The sequence below is a fragment of the Olea europaea genome, unplaced genomic scaffold (assembly GCF_002742605.1).
Source record: "Olea europaea var. sylvestris unplaced genomic scaffold, O_europaea_v1 scaffold1185, whole genome shotgun sequence".
Taxonomy (NCBI): Eukaryota; Viridiplantae; Streptophyta; class Magnoliopsida; order Lamiales; family Oleaceae; genus Olea; species Olea europaea.
Genome location: NW_019229260.1, coordinates 1 through 16710, shown reverse-complemented (window position 1 = coordinate 16710; position 16710 = coordinate 1). Strand labels below are relative to the sequence as shown.

The window sequence follows — 16710 nt, the reverse complement described above, 5'->3', positions numbered from 1 at the left end:
CCCAATTTGTATTTTTTTTCTTTTTTTTTTTTTTTTTTTAATTTACATTTTCAAATTTTCAAGTTATGCTATTATTAGATAATAAAATAAAAATTCAAAATTTTAAATTCAAAGCAAATAATGCTTAGACTAAACAACGTGAATATCCAAAGTAAATACTCGAAACAAAGTTTTTCCTAAAATAAACAATTGCAAATATAATTATATTGTAACTAAATTTCATTTCTTTATCCAAAATTTGATATTTTTCCATCTTCCTAAATATTCATTAGCCTAGATAAAGAATACACAAGATGATCCTGAAAAACGAAACAAATATTATTCTCAGTATCATCATAATAACTATGATTAAATTTTACATTATTTGATAAATAAAAATTATCTCATCATCAACATCCTGATCATTCATCTTAAAGCAACATCTAAAATATGAGGACAGCGCAGAATACGCTATTAATAAAGTAAGATAATTAGTAATAAGAATGTTCACAAAAGGAACAATATGAAAAGCAAATGTTTATATGCATCGTACTGCAAATATCAGCCCATAACCAATCTTGAGTATATATTAAAGCCTCCAAAGTTTTGAGGTGAAGTCTATTTCTGAAAGTAACAATCTACCACTAGTAGTGAAGGCAGATTCAGACGCCTTTGTAAATACCTGGATGGTCAAAATATCTTTTGCAATTTGAAATAAAGTCAGATATTTGATTGCATTTACTTTCCACCATATCAATATACCAAAATCATCTGATCGAGGCAATATAGGCTCATCCAAGAAAGTATCAAGCTTAGTTTTCACATTGCTAGGAACTTCAACATTGGAAATAAATCTATAAAAATCCACCATGCGATTTAATTTATTATTAGCACTTGACGTCTCAGTTTGACAAGAAGAAGTAGAAGACTGAGCTACAGACCCACTTGAATCATTCTTTTTTTGATAATCGTGCACCAACTTGCTACAAACTTGATAATCTTTTCGATCTCACTTGCAGCGTTGTGATTAAAAATACGAGGATAATAATACTTAACTAACATTATCTTATACCTTGAATCGAACACTGCTATTAAAGCCAAAACTCCATGAATATCGCTCTAATACTTGTTAAACTTTTCCATCATAATGGTCACCATTATTTGAACTTCCACATAAGGAGATTCAAGTCACTCATACAACGACAGTTTTATATCACAAATATTTGCAAAGAAGAGTTTGGCAGTTGGATATTTTGTTCTTGAAAACAATTAAGTAATCTTAAAAAAAAAAAAATTTAACTTCTCACGTATTTTTAATTTTTTTTGTCAAATACCAATCACCATCACTGTGCAAACATCTATACTGTAACTCCCTCTAAATCAAACGAGTAAAAACATCTTTATAAATCAAAGCAGTACGAAGTATCAAGTATATGGAATTCTACCTTGTTTTACAATTAAATACTAATTTTTCTCACAATCAATTTTCAATTTACGTGTAAAGAACTCAAAATTTTTAGATTTCGTTGGCGTGGCTATCCAATAATAATATGATAAGTATATTTTGTACAATTATTCAGACCAGTAAATTGGAGTATTTGTTAGTGATTTGAATGAGTTATAACTTAATTATGTTAATTATGTTTGTTAGGTTGAATTCAGTACAAATTTGTGGAATTGGAAGAAATGAACAAAAAAAGAAGCAAAAAAGAAAGAATCCAAAGTATGGAGAACAAAATATAAATATCCAATGGTTGGTTTGGACCGGTAAAGATACTTTGAAGATTGATAGGAATTAATTGAATGCAAATTGAAGTTAAAAAAAAAGGAATTGGATATGATCAGAATATTATCATATATCGACTTCCAATCACATAAGATATCTTCTAAATTTTTAGTCAATTTGAAACTCATTTTTCAGATAGCAAACATTCGAATTGGAAAACCTTTATTTCTAGAAGAATTGTTACTCTTTGAATTAGTTTTTCAATGCACTTTGAATTATCTCAATTGGATATCGGAAAAGAAAGTTATAACCAAAATACAAAAAAGTGTGCAGAGACAAAATCATGCGCGCGAAGACAACTTTCCTTAGTTGATTAAAACTCTTTTAGAAGGCAATTTGGATGTGAATTTTAACCTAATTTCGTAATATAAATATCAGACATGGGCAACAATGAAAAAAACCTCTCTTGCCCCTTCATACACAATAATTTAATCAAATTCATTAGTAACAAAGGGGCTAATTAATATATTTTAAGAGAGGAGATCAAGCCCTAGTAATGAATTGAAGTTCAATTATATCAAAATTTTGAAGAATTCAATTTTGGACTTGAAGATCAACATCTTTTGGATTCTTTTATGATTTGGGTGATATTTTTATATTATTCTTCTTGTAATTTATATATTTATACACTAAGCTAAATTTGCTTTTGTATTTGATGAAGATGAACCATATTTGTTATTTATTTCTAATTTAAGACAACTAGTTTAGTATAATTCTTGCGTTTATTGATTGATTTTGTATACACATTGCATTACTTAATTGATTGGACACCAGTTAAATAATTAGTTGCTTGTTGTAGTGTTGGGAGACTCACAATGAGTTTAGAACACGGAAAAACTAACACATATACAATAGATATTAGGAACAACATTTATCACGTGTGCAATTATGTAAATAATCTAAACATTAATGGGTACTAACCATTCGAATTCGGACTAGGAATATATTCGGGTCGTGGTTAGGATAGATTTATTTTGTCTCGGAAAAAAGATTATATATTATAACTTTATAGATTGTCAAGAGAGTATGAATGGAACTAGATTACAAATCAATAATTGAAATATATAACAATAGGCAGGGTTGAAATCCAATGCAGTCATTTATAATTTGCTAAAAATCAAAACTTTTATTGCTTTCTTCTAATTTAGCATATATAAAAAAATCTCCATTTTATTTTACACAATTCGAATTCCATATGAAATTAATAAATTTGAATTGAATTTATTCTCTATGGGACGACATGATTTGTGGTGCAATTAACTACGATCAAATTTAGTAACTTACTATCAATATTCTAGTCCAGTAAGCTACATAATAGAGTTTCTGAAAGTGTGTCAGCAGTGTGTGGGCACGACACATATATAAACTTAAGTTCATTCAATAACAAATTAAATCAACTAAAAGAATATAATTTTGGTAAATTATGAAAACACATGAATTATAATTTTTTTATTGTACCTTATGATACAACTCTGTAGTTTCCAAGCATCATATATGAAATGAGCAATGATAACCATGAATCCTTTCTATTGATTAAAAGAGGTCCATATGTAATTGTAATTTAACTCTCAATCTTCTCAAGTGTAATCATATTTTTTGTTTTCTCGTATTCATAGATTTTCAAAACGTCGCTCTTCAAAGTATTGCGAATATGAACCTTAAACAATGGTTGCAGGTCGTGCAAGAACTCTCAAAATCCAATACGGTCAATCTTAGACAAAGACTACTCATGCAAAATCACCATTTTCGCGAGACTATACCTACACTTATATGGATCGAAAGAGTAAGTACCCACTGTGACCTTGCCACTCGCAGCATCCTTTTTGAAATTTAATGTTGCTTGACAAGTATCATCCTAATACACATATCTTCAAATGACCATGCAAATGATTTGTACCATTTTTGTGTCACCTCTAACTGTTTCTTGCAATGATTGCATATAACCTTCCATTTCTCACCAATATTTTGTCTTTTGCAGTGTTCCCAACCAGCTGAAGTCAATTTCCTCTTTTTGAATGGTAATTCTCCAATATCATGCTCCTCGTCACTTAGGACACCTGTGAAATTGAGCAAGAACTGTAGGATTTGGACTCATAGGAAGTTTTGAATGTCCTATATGGGTGAGTGAAGTGTTGCAGGATTGAGGTTCCTTAGTTAAGTCATATAGAGATTCCAATAGTAGATTTCTAATAGGTTTAGGCCATCGTAATTGTCCAACTGTATCGTGTATCGGATTAATCCAGGGATAAGTTACTACCTTTATGCTTAAGAACCCATGATCAGTCTAGGCGTGAGGCTCGGAGTCTAATCGATCAATTAATATGTAATTAAACGAGGTTGTTCTTATATCTTAGTATATATCTAGAATTTTCATTGCGTACCATTTTATATGCTTATATTAACGTGACTTGATTATCGCACAAGATAGAAATTGAAGATGTAGTCTTCGATCCTAGAGGTGTCTCATATAGAAAATTCTTAAGCCACTTGCCTCTTTCTTAGTGTCAACTAATGCTACGAATTCAGATTCCATGGTTTAATGTGTAATGCATATTTGTTTCTTAGACTTACAAGAAATTGCACCTCCTCTAAGAATAATATCCAACTCGAAGTAGATTTACTTTAACTAGTGTTAGATATCCAACAAGTATCAGTAAATACTTTTAATACATTCGAGAGTTTAGAATATTATAGACCTAAGTTTTTGGTTTTCTTTGAATAACGAAGATCTCTCCCAATGGCCTTTTAGGGTCTATCTGATTGCGAAGATGGAATTTGGGTGAAAAGAAAATGAATTTCAGAGAATTGAATTATCTAAAAATTGTTTTACTGGAAATTTTTAATTGATAATATTTGATTGATATAATTTTCTAGGTGGAAAAATGTTGAAATAAAAGTGTCTCTTGATGTTCGTTTGACTTTATTTTTCATGAAAATTGTCAATTTAAAAAATATCCACTGCTACCATTGTTCTTAGAATTTGTTTCCATTGCCAACAAAAAAAAAATCCAAAAATCATCTATATTTTGGTGTTCGTTTTTCTTTGTTTTACATGAAAATTGTCAATTTAAGGGCTATCCTCTTTTACAATTGTTCCTAGAATTTGTTCACATTCCCAACAATTAAAAAAAAAAAGTTGGAACTCCAAAAACCACCTACCCCATGGGAAAATAAAAAGTGAAATTTCATGCTTTACCGGCTTGTACCTAGAAAATCATGAAAAATCAATTCCCTGAAAATTTTGTCAATCAAACAGGCCAAAAGTAGAAATTGGAATTGGAATTCGAATTCCAAGTTCCATGAAAAATATATAGTAATCAAACGGGGCCTTATTGTTTTTTGCTCGGATTATTAGTAAGCTTACTTGGTTTACTAATTGCGAATTATATATCCTAGATCATCTTAAATGTGTAAGACAAAAACCACTTTGTTTCTTTTATGCCGTTCATGTGACTACTCAAGATCAATATGTCATCAACATAAAAACAAATAAATATAATATATTTATCCAATGTTTTAAAAATCGACCCGAACATCAATCCGAAAAAGAAAAAGGGTCAAGCGATCGAACCAAGGTCCACTCGGGGTCAACCAGATATCAAAATTAAATAAATAAATACTTCAACAAACTCTAAAATATTATAACAATAACAAAATTTTAAATTGTAGTATTACTAATTCAAAGTAAACATAAATCAATATTTGTCAAATAGATTTAACGATTTATTATCCTATAATTTATCTCAAAACATAAAAAACTAACAATTGTTGTGTCTAAAATAATTTGCTTTGTTAAAATTGAAATTATTTGTGTTTTTGGGGCCAAAATTTGTTTAATAGAAAGAAAAAAATGAACAATTATTAAATATATAAATTGCAAAGATTTTACAACTTATCCTACATTGGAAGTTGAGGAAAACATTGCATGTTTCTTCTCTTTTAAAAACAACAATTGTATTGAAAGGAGGGTAAAATTGGGCTTGCCAATGCTTGAGCCCATTTATCAAAGTAATTATAATTTTATTATTATTTTAAAAAAAAAAACCTGTAAAAAACGTGACCGATTTTTCGATTTCCTGTTAAAATGGGCGGTTCGACCAGTTATTTACCGATTTTTTTCATTTCAGGTTAATTTATTAGTACCGGACTAGATTTGAGGTAGGTTCCATATTTTTCCAATTGAACCGGCCAGTTTGATCCGATTTTCAAAACATTATATTTATCACATGCTTTGAAATATAAATATTTATCTACACTATTATGTATAAAATAATAAATAGTAAAAAAATGAAGGAAAAAATTGGCTAAAAAAATTGGATTTTTGTTTGTCGGCCCAATTGACTGTTAGGGCAAACTCTCTTACTGTTAATCGTCAGGTTCGATGACTATTAATAGTCGCGTTCACTTTCTCTGTCTTTTGTAGGAAAATAGCCATTGTCGGTGCTCCAAAAAAATCATATAAATCTAGTCTACACTCAAGTATCTATCTAAATATTAAACAATAAACTAAATTAGTGGGAAAATTTAATCTTTACCATATCTGAAAAATCAATTTCATAATCACAAAAAATAACCTTGTTGAAGATAGTGTCCTCGATAACTGGGGCGGTTAGCGTTGGGTTGACTATGAGGGTGGTGAGGTTGATTGAATCTCTACTGAGTTTTTTTTTTTTTTTTTTTTTTTTTTCCCCTTTCCACTGTTTGCGCAAGATGAAGTGAGGGTCCTTATTGGAAATATAGCCGGGTTTCCTCCCATAATACTTGGGTACCCAAATGTCTCTTTGAAGGATGGAATGGGCTAAGATTTACGACATTTTTTTATTTTTTTTTGTGAAGTGCCACGTCTCCAATTTCTAATTCACCTGTGCACACCCTGTGAAGATCATTAGAAACTACAAAAATACGATGAACACGTAAAAAGTGTTCAGATAGATAAAAGCATTAAAGAATTTAATGTGGTTATACCTAAATTGCCATATAAAAAGGTGTTTATTTTTTTGTTCATTGTGGTAACCTATTTTAGTATTTTCTTTCCTTTGCATTCTTATTTTTTTATTAACTAAAATATCTTGTTATTGATGACAGTTTTCATTGAAAACTTTACAATTAAGCTCCCGTTTGTTTTCCATTCTTTATCAATTAAAATGAAAAATATGAACGTTATCCATTACATCAAGCCACCATATTTGACTTTCTATCTCTTGTGTGGAGCCCATAACGACTATATTTTTCATTCTCATTTTTATATTAATGTGTATCAAACGGAGCCTCAGTTGTAAAACAAATAAAAAAGGGGCTATGCTAAAAAAACAGGGTGGCTGGCCCCCAATATTAATAGAATTGACGAAGAATTTAACCTAATTGACTCAAAATCTAGATCAATTAGGACATTATTTCCCTTTTACAATTAAAGATTAGTAACAACTGAATTAATTAGTGTAAATCAAAATTAATAATTATTTTTAACCATTTATTTTATGGGATTCAAAATTTTTAACTATATATTTTATTATTTTTATTAAGATTTATTAAAAATTTAATTTTAATTCCAACAGCTCATACTAAAAGCTAAATGCCAAGTCAAACAATGGCCTTGTTGCCCACCTACAGATGGAGTGTGCCTTGCGTGCATGTCATCGATTAGGCTCCAATGAGGAAAGGTACAAAGTGTGCCTTGCATTTGCATGCCTTACTTCTTATCATCGATTAAGGGCAATATTTTTTTATTAATGAAATGTCAAAACTAAGAGTGTGATGAAAAAAATTAAGGGTACAAATGTGATAATGAATGAATATTAATAACCTTTAATTTCATTTAAATATGGTGTATTTAAAAAAAAATTGATTTATGAATATAATCATCCTTTTTAAAGAGGTAAAAGAGTAATTATTTCATTTTCTTAAATGCTCAAATGCAAATTTAATCCATCTTTTTTTAGTTAAAAAATTAATATTTTTTTGACAAAAATTAAGTCAAAGTTAGTAGTTAATTTTAAATTAGCGTTTCATATGATTCATAATTTTTATAATTAAATATTTTACCAATTTTTATCAAAATTTACAAATAAAATTATTTTTATCAAAACGGTTTAATAATACAATATGCTGGCTGTATGCAGCTTCCCTAGCAAGTTTGATCCAAATTTTGAAATTTTTTAAAATCAACCTTTTATCTTGCACTGTACGCTCCAAACGTCTCTTTTTCCTCACGTGCTAGCCAATAAGTGCTAGTTTGGGAACCACTATTAACAGCTACTTAGAAACCCGACATGGTCCTTATTTGTGCATTGGATTGGATAAAACTCTCAAATCGAAATGGTCCTTGTTTGTGCATAGGGTTGGATGAAACTTTCGAATCGAATCAATCGGTTCTTTTTAAGTTAAATACCCAAAATACGTAGCTGAATCAAGAATCGACAGGTTTGATTCGATTCTTGGTTTTAGATCAAGAACTGAAGAACATAATCTCCCTAATTTTTTAATTAATTTATTTTAAATAAGTCAAATTATTTTATTTTTTCTAAATAAATTTGCTAACTAATTTATTTAACTCAAACCCAAAAATATGTTTTTCCTATTTATAATTTTCAGTTTCAAAGCTAATTTAATCAAATTAACCTAAATTTTATCCAAATTTGTTACTTTACCGTAGTGTCATTTTTATTGTTCTGAAAAAATTGAATTGAAACTAAACAACGCCTCTTTTAATTATTGTGAGTTCGCAATCTTTCTCTTCGTATGATTTTAACAATCCAATTTATGAAGAACTCAGCAAAGAGAAGCAGAAGACACATAAGATTGTATTACATTATTTTGTAAGAGTTAAGATTAAATATATTACTAGTCGAATTAATGTAACTTTGTAAATATTAAAATATTTAATTATAATAAGGAATCTAGGAACTGAATCGAACCGAATCCAAACGGCTCCATAATTAAATTTGGACCCGAAATTCTATTTATTAAATACCCGAAAATTTTAGGTCCGGTTCGATTTTCATTAGAACCCAACCGAACCAGACCACGTTAAGCCTTATTTGTATGTGTATATATTTATTTATTTATTTATTTTTTCAATTTTATTTTCAATAATCACATATTCTCTTAGCCCTTATTTGATTTCCATTATTTTCAAAATATATATTTTCTCTTATTTTCAATAAAATAATATTAGACGTAATTTAAAACCTTTTTTTTAAACCAACATTCTCCATCAAATACTATTCTCAAATGCATTTTGAGCAAAAAATGGGGCTCAAACATGCTTTTAATAAAATAATTTTACATATAAATTCAATTTTTTTCTTATCCCTTGTTTGTCTCCTTTTTTAAAAAACTTATTGACTCTCAAACTCATTTTCAACAACATATTCACGTAATAAAATATTTTACACGTAAAATAGAGTTTTTTTCTTATTTTTTAACCATATATTTTTTAAAAAATAACTACAGCAAACTTCGTTTTCACAACAAATGGGCTCAAACGCCGCATAGAGCTTGTTTGGGAGTGATTTTTCTCTTCAAAAAATTGATTTTTTGATCGTTATTTCATTATTCCAGCTGTCATATTTGACTTCTTCTCTCACAAATGGATCCCACTTTTCTCCCAACGGTCAAAAAATTAATTCTCAAAATCACTTCCAAACAGACTCGTAATCTTTTTCTCGAATCAACTACAACACACGTAAATTAATTATTTGGTATATGAACAAGCAAGCTAGCCTAATTCTTTAGCATAATTTACTCGAATTAATTTTGAAAATAAGTATAAGCCCTTGTTTGATTCTCATTATTTCTTAAATATATATTTCTCCCTCTTCTTTCGGTCATAAAATTTTCAATAAAATAATATTATGAGCTACCCCAATTTTTTTTATATATTTTTTAACCACACTTTTTTCATTAATTTACTATTCTAAAATGTATTCTTAATTAAAAATGAGGCTCAAATGGATGCTAAAAGTGAAAAAAAATTTGAAAACAAAGAAACTTATTTCATAACATAAATTACAGTCAACGGTGGACTAAAGAAAAAGCTAAAAAGATGTTTGGTGGGGATTAAAATTAAAATTTTGGTAGGTTGTTATAAAAGTTTTTGAAATGTGTGATTGAAAAATTGTGATATCTATATAAAATATTAATTGTTTGACTTTGATTTAAATTAAAATCATATTTTAACTATAACCATACATGGGCTAAATACAATGGGTTAGTAATCACACATTTGACGCAAAACGAACAAAAGTGGGAGGGGAGTTCACAGACATGGGCCGCTTTATTTTACATTAAGCTTTCGTTTGACCCCCTTTAAAACTCTTTAATTTAATTTAATTTTTCTCTCTTTTACTTTCAATCACACAATTTTTAATAAAATAATAATTACACTCAAATTGAAAACTTTTCAACCACACAATCTTAAAAAAAAAAAAAATACTATTTCACTCTTTATAAATTCAAATAATGGGGACCAAACGGGAGCTAACTATTGTGTTAATTACTGAAAGTTTTGAAAACCTTAAATTATAATTCACTTTGACGAAATTTATTTTTCATTCACAGGGTCAGATTTGTAATTAATTATAAATTTTATTCACATATTTCATAATGAAATCTTGACGTTGATGATTGAAAATATTTATCCTTGCTTGGTAGCCATTTTTTAGAATTTTTTTTTTAATTCTTGTACTCATTTTCAATTAAACTTTGTCACGATAAATATTGTTTACGTTAACTCAAAACATTTTTTTTTTAGCCACACATTTTACAAAAAATTATTACTCAAAAATTCATTTTTCCTAAAAATTGGCTGTCAAATGGGACCTTAATTCAAATTCACCTTTTTTTTTTCCATATACATAAATGAATGGAAAAACAAAAATACCACATTTGGTTCAACTTAAAAATTATATTAAAATTCAAGTTAAATTAAATAATTAATTTTAATCATATATTTTAAGGGATTCATAACTTTTTAAGTATATGTTTTATCAAAATTCAGGTCCCGTTTGTTTCTCATTTATATAAGAATGAGAATGAAAAATATAGCTGTTAGGAGCTGCACACAAGAGATAAAAATTCAAATATGATGGCTTGATGTAATGAATAATAATCAGATTTTTCATTTTAATGGAGAAAGAACGAGAAATAAGCAGAGGCTTAGCCCCCGTTTGACCCCTATTAAATTACATTACATTCTATTTTTCTCTTTCCTATTTTCAACCATACAATCTTTCATAAAATAATATTACTCGTAAATCAAAATTTTTTTCCCTCTTTTTCAACCACTCATTTTCATTACCAAGAAATGAGGTCCAAACAGGGGCTTAATAATTAAATCAAACGGGCTAAACATACTCATGCCCTGCAACGCTGTCTGGCGGCAAAACATACCTAACTATCCCAATTTGGGTTCATTCTCGCGCAAGCTTTCTTCCCAAAATTCAAATCCCCCGCTCAGAATTTCAGATTCAAATTTCATTCTTTTCCCCTATTTAATCTTCACATTATCCTCCTTATTTTCCACAAGCAACCATTTGTATTTTGATCCAAAATCTTGATTCAGTCTCCCCAAAAATGCCTTCAATTCCGGAAGAACCCATCCTCGCCCCAACGCCAGATCGATTCTGCATGTTCCCAATTCAATATCCCCAAATTTGGGAAATGTACAAGAAGGCAGAGGCCTCGTTTTGGACGGCGGAAGAGGTTGATTTGTCCCAGGATATACAGCACTGGGAAAAATTGACCGACGATGAGAAGCATTTCATTAAGCATGTTCTTGCCTTTTTCGCCGCCTCGGATGGCATTGTTTTGGAGAATCTCGCCGGAAGATTCATGAAAGAGGTTCAAATCTCGGAGGCGCGTGCTTTTTATGGGTTCCAGATCGCGATTGAGAATATCCATTCCGAGATGTATAGTCTCCTTCTTGAGTCCTATATAAAGGATTCAGAGGAGAAGAATCGGCTTTTCCACGCGATCGAGACCGTTCCTTGTGTTGAGAAGAAGGCCAAGTGGGCCCTCCGCTGGATTGACGGCTCAGAATCCTTTGCCGAGCGCATACTCGCCTTTGCTTGCGTCGAAGGGATTTTCTTCTCCGGAAGTTTCTGCGCTATATTTTGGCTAAAAAAGCGTGGATTGATGCCTGGATTAACTTTTTCAAACGAGTTAATCTCGAGAGACGAGGGTTTGCACTGTGATTTTGCTTGCTTGCTCTACAGCCTTCTGAGAATGAAACTGAGTGAGGATCGAGTCAAGGGAATTGTTGCTGATGCGGTGGATATCGAGAGGGAATTTGTCTGCGATGCGCTTCCTTGTGCCCTGGTAGGAATGAATGGTTATCTGATGAGTCAGTACATTGAATTTGTAGCCGACAGACTGCTGAATGCACTTGGGTACAGCAAATTATACAATGTTCAAAACCCATTTGATTGGATGGAATTGATCAGTTTACAGGGGAAAACAAATTTCTTTGAGAAGAGGGTTGGTGAATACCAGAAGGCATCAGTCATGTCAAGTTTGAATGGAAACGGAGACACCCATGTGTTCAAAATTGATGCAGATTTCTGATTATAATGGGTACTTTGCTTTATTATATAGATCTACAGTACTGGTAATGGATTATCGTTTAATTACAAATACGTGAGTATGAATTTTTTTTAATTATTTAAAATATCGTTTGTAACAGTAGTTGTAATCTGTAGTCTTTGTTTAAATTAATTTTTAACTTCGTCTTCAAATGATGAGTGTTCAATGCATCTGCTAGTGTTTTCATTGTGGATTGATGGGCTTCATGGGGATGCAAATTGGGCAGTTAGCCCGAAATGAGAATTACATGGGAGACATAAAACACGTCAAGAATTCTTTTATTTTGTGACCAATTGGAATTTTGAAGATTTGCAAAGAGTTAGGTGAAGATTGAGATTGTTTATACAAAATAATCAAAGTCCGTCCCTACACTTGCAAGTTAATTTTAACCGGCTTGAGATTTCGTTCTTCATAACAATTAAATGATTTTCAAATTCCACAAATTGTAGGAAAGTAGAAACATGAGTTATTTCTTGTCAATAAAATAAAAATTCATTTAGTACTTGTTTGGTATATATTTTAAGTCAATTAAAATTAATTTTTTGATTGTTATTTCATTATTTCAATCGTTATTTTTGATTTTTTTCATTTGTAGTACTCACTTTATTTTTAACGGTCAAAAAATCAAGCATCAAAATATTTATCAAACAAGCACTGAGACATGTAAAATCTCAAAGCTTCAATTTGTCTTCTACAGTAATGCCACTTATCCTGAGCCATGTAGGCTCGGGATTTCTGGGGGGGACACATGTCCCCTCCTATAGGTTGGTGGCTTGTCGACTTGAGATTTCTAGCAAAACTTTGTCTTTTATTTGCCTCTATGCCTATTGGATAATTACCTTGTTTTTGCAATTCTTTTCAATTTTATTAAGTTAAGCTTTTGTTTGTCATTCATTCTTTTTCATTATTTTTTTAAAATAATATTACATGTAAATAAAAAAAATTTCCTTTTTTTTAACTATACATTTCAACATCAATCACTATTACATAATACATTCTTCTCAACTAATAAGTAACAAACACATTCTAAACTTACTAATTAAGCCCCCATTAATTTTCATTCCATTACATTTTATTTTTCTTTATCCTATTTTCAACCACATACTCTTCCATAAAGTAATATTACACATAAATAAAAAAAAAATTCATTCTTTTTTAACCACTTATTTAAAATAAAAAAACACCATTCCATTTATTTTCATTTCTATAAAATGAGGGTCAAATGAGGGCTAAATATTAAATGGGGCGTGATTATTGTGGATGACAAGTTAGTGATATTGACAAGTCAAAAGCTCAAAATTACTTTAGTGATGCTATACTAATAGGGATTGCTGACAGGTTTTAAAACAAGATGACACGTGTGAAGCAGTGATTGAACAGTTTAAAAAATTGCCAAAAATTGGACCATACATGGGTTGACACTTCACACCTGGATTCAAAATCCTTGTTTGAGTAGATTAACTGTCCGTTTGATCCCCATTATTTCTTATTACATTAAATTAAATTTTTCTCTCTCCTACTTTTAACAACACAATTTTCAATAAAATAATATTACACATAAATCAAAAAAATTTCAACCACTTATTTTTTTAAAAAAAATACTATTCATCTCATTATAATTTCAAATAATGGGGCTCAAACACACCCTAATTGAAATTACTTTCCATTCTGTATTGAGTTTTGTTAAAAATCAAATTTAGTCCTTGTGTGGGAGGCATTCTCATCTCCATTACGATAAAAATTTCAACAATTTTTCTACTTGCACAGGACCCTGTGCACAGGGTCTGTGCAAGTAGCACAGCCCAAATTTCAATCATTAACTCTACAGTGGGTCCCTTGGTCGTTGTCATTATTGACAGATGTTAGTGACAATTTGAATTGACATTAATGTGGGTGTGGAAATGACAAAATTGCTCCTCCATATTTTTATACTTAGGGAGTTTTTGATAGCATGAAAATAGAAAAAAAAGATGGAATTGAAATTGGACGTCCCTTTTCCTTTTCCTCCATAATCAAATCACATTGGAATAATCAAATGCTGTGGACGTCCCTTTTCCTTTTTGACAAGAACTGGGCCCATTTCAATTTACAAAATGAATTCTTTAGGAAAAAGGGGCAATCAAACAAGCCCTAGAGTGGATTATTAAAAATCAATAAATGTGATACTTAGCCTCCATTTAATGGGGACTAAAATAATTTTTTTAAAAATTTAAATCAAAGTTAACTATTTATTTTAATTACTCATTTTATGAAATTTACAACTTTTTAAATAAATCTCATTAACATTTGTCAAAATTCAATAAAAATCTGATTTTAATTCCCACAAAATAGAGGATTGATAAATTAATAAGAGTTACAAATTTCATAAAATATGATATTAAATTAATTGTTGATTGTTGGTTCCAATTTAGGACTCAACTATCACCAAGAACGCAAGAAATTCTTGATCAAAGTCTCGGAGGCACATTAACCTCTTCAAATATCTAGATCCTTGTTGAGCGTTCGTTAAGATTATGCTCAAATTTACTAGCACAACCTCTATTCACATGGTAAAAGGTTTGATTACAGAAGATTTTCTGAAAATTCGAGCTAATATCTTTAAACTAACATCACAAACTAAATCACTCACAAAGAGGGATGTAGTGTCATAAAAAAAAAAGGGAAAAGGGAAAAGCATCCATCCTCTATATAACAATCTCACTCAAGAATTTATAGAAGTTCATCAAAGAAGTTGAACACTAGAGAGAGAGAGAGAGAGAGAGAGAGGTTTCAGAAAATATTGTTGGAGTGTCTCAAAGAAATGTTACAAGTACAAGTTTTTTTTTTTAGATAGATTTTATTGAGAAAACATAGCTGTCTTATAGGGATTGATCACTGCCAAAAATAATTTTTAGCAATAGCAAATCACCTATATAAAATTTAGTAAAAAAATCTGTACCTTCACAATAATTCAGTGTCTAATTCACCTAATGACAATCGATATCACACGTGTCAATTTGTACAAGGATCCTCATAAACTCCATGTTTATCACACGTGTCAGCCATCTATTAAAAGCCAAGATTATTGTATACGATCAAATCAAAGTTTTGGGCCATCATCAATTTCTTTTCGGCTCAATAAATTTCATCAACCCAAATACTTCACAATCTCCGCATTTGCTGCAATTTTGAGACCGTACCGAAGTGGATTTTAGACAAACCTGCTCTCTTACATGTCAGAAAAATAAAAAATAAAAAATTAGTAATGTTTAAGGTTCAATAGACTTAAAGAGTCCTTGAATTTATTTAGTGGCATTAACTTTGTAACTGCATCTTTTGGATTTACTTTAGTTGGAATTTTGACTAATTTCATATTACCTCTTTCAATTACATCTTTAACAATATGATATTTAACATCAATATGCTTATTTCTATAATGACATATAGGATTTTTAATTAAAAAAAAAAACGTACTTTGATTAGCAATACAAAGCTTCACCTCATTCTCTATAACGCCTGATTCATATAACAAACCTTTCATCCGCAATCCTTCTTTGACTGTTTGAGTAACAACTATGTATTTGCCTCAATTCAAGATGAGTTGTGTTGCGTGTACACAATGGTGTACGCACAGGCTTACACCCCCCTCACATGGAGAGGGCTCACATATAATAAAACATTCGTGGACCCTCCCTCATGTGAGAGGGTTGTAAGACTGTGTGATTAATTTCCTATTCAGTTTTAAGTGATTTTTCAATAGATAGTTTCACATCAAATTCTTCTAATTCTAAATCAAATTGTATAACAAGAGCAGGGCCGACCCTAATATTTTGGGGGGCTTTATGCCATCTTTAAATTTGGGGTCCTATTGAAAAAAAAATCATTACATTCTCACTTGAGCCTTCTTATAAAAAGCTTTAATATGATTATGAAGAATCTAATATAGATAACTAAGCACCAAAATTTGAAGAGAAAAATAACATAATGTCAAAATTCAACATGCAATATCAATTATAAGTGAAGTTTAACGGGTTAATAACCTAAATGGTCATTGAACTTTACAAAATATTTTTACAGGATCACTGAACTTTAAAAATCATCGACGTCATCATTGAACTTTGCAAAAGGTTTACGTAGAGTCACTGAACTTTAAAAATCACTCCATTCATCATCATATTTTGCAAAAGGTTTCTATGAGGTCACTAAACTTTGAAAAAATTTCCCGGGGATCACTCTGGAAAACTTGTGCAAAATTTAATGATAAATGGGATGATTTTTGTGACTTATGTGAAATGAGTAACGTAAATCAAGAATCCAATTTTGATAACATTTTTCCTTTGAAGAGACAACGGCTATCCCAAATCCAATATTGGCTCTTGCTCCTT

At 30.2% G+C, this 16710-nt stretch overlaps 1 protein-coding gene across 1 annotated transcript; it reads left to right on the top strand.

The window, feature by feature from the left end:
- Positions 1-11157: 11157 nt before the first annotated feature.
- Positions 11158-12498, top strand: LOC111373950 (ribonucleoside-diphosphate reductase small chain-like). Its single transcript, XM_022996553.1, has one exon. It carries the CDS (start codon positions 11339-11341, stop codon positions 12326-12328), a length of 990 nt encoding a protein of 329 aa, XP_022852321.1. The 5' UTR covers positions 11158-11338; the 3' UTR covers positions 12329-12498.
- The last annotated feature ends 4212 nt before the right edge of the window (positions 12499-16710 follow it).

Excerpts from the sequence above, each read along its gene's own strand:
- LOC111373950 (XM_022996553.1), top strand. The coding sequence starts at position 11,339 with ATGCCTTCAATTCCGGAAGAACCCATCCTCGCCCCAACGCCAGATCGA.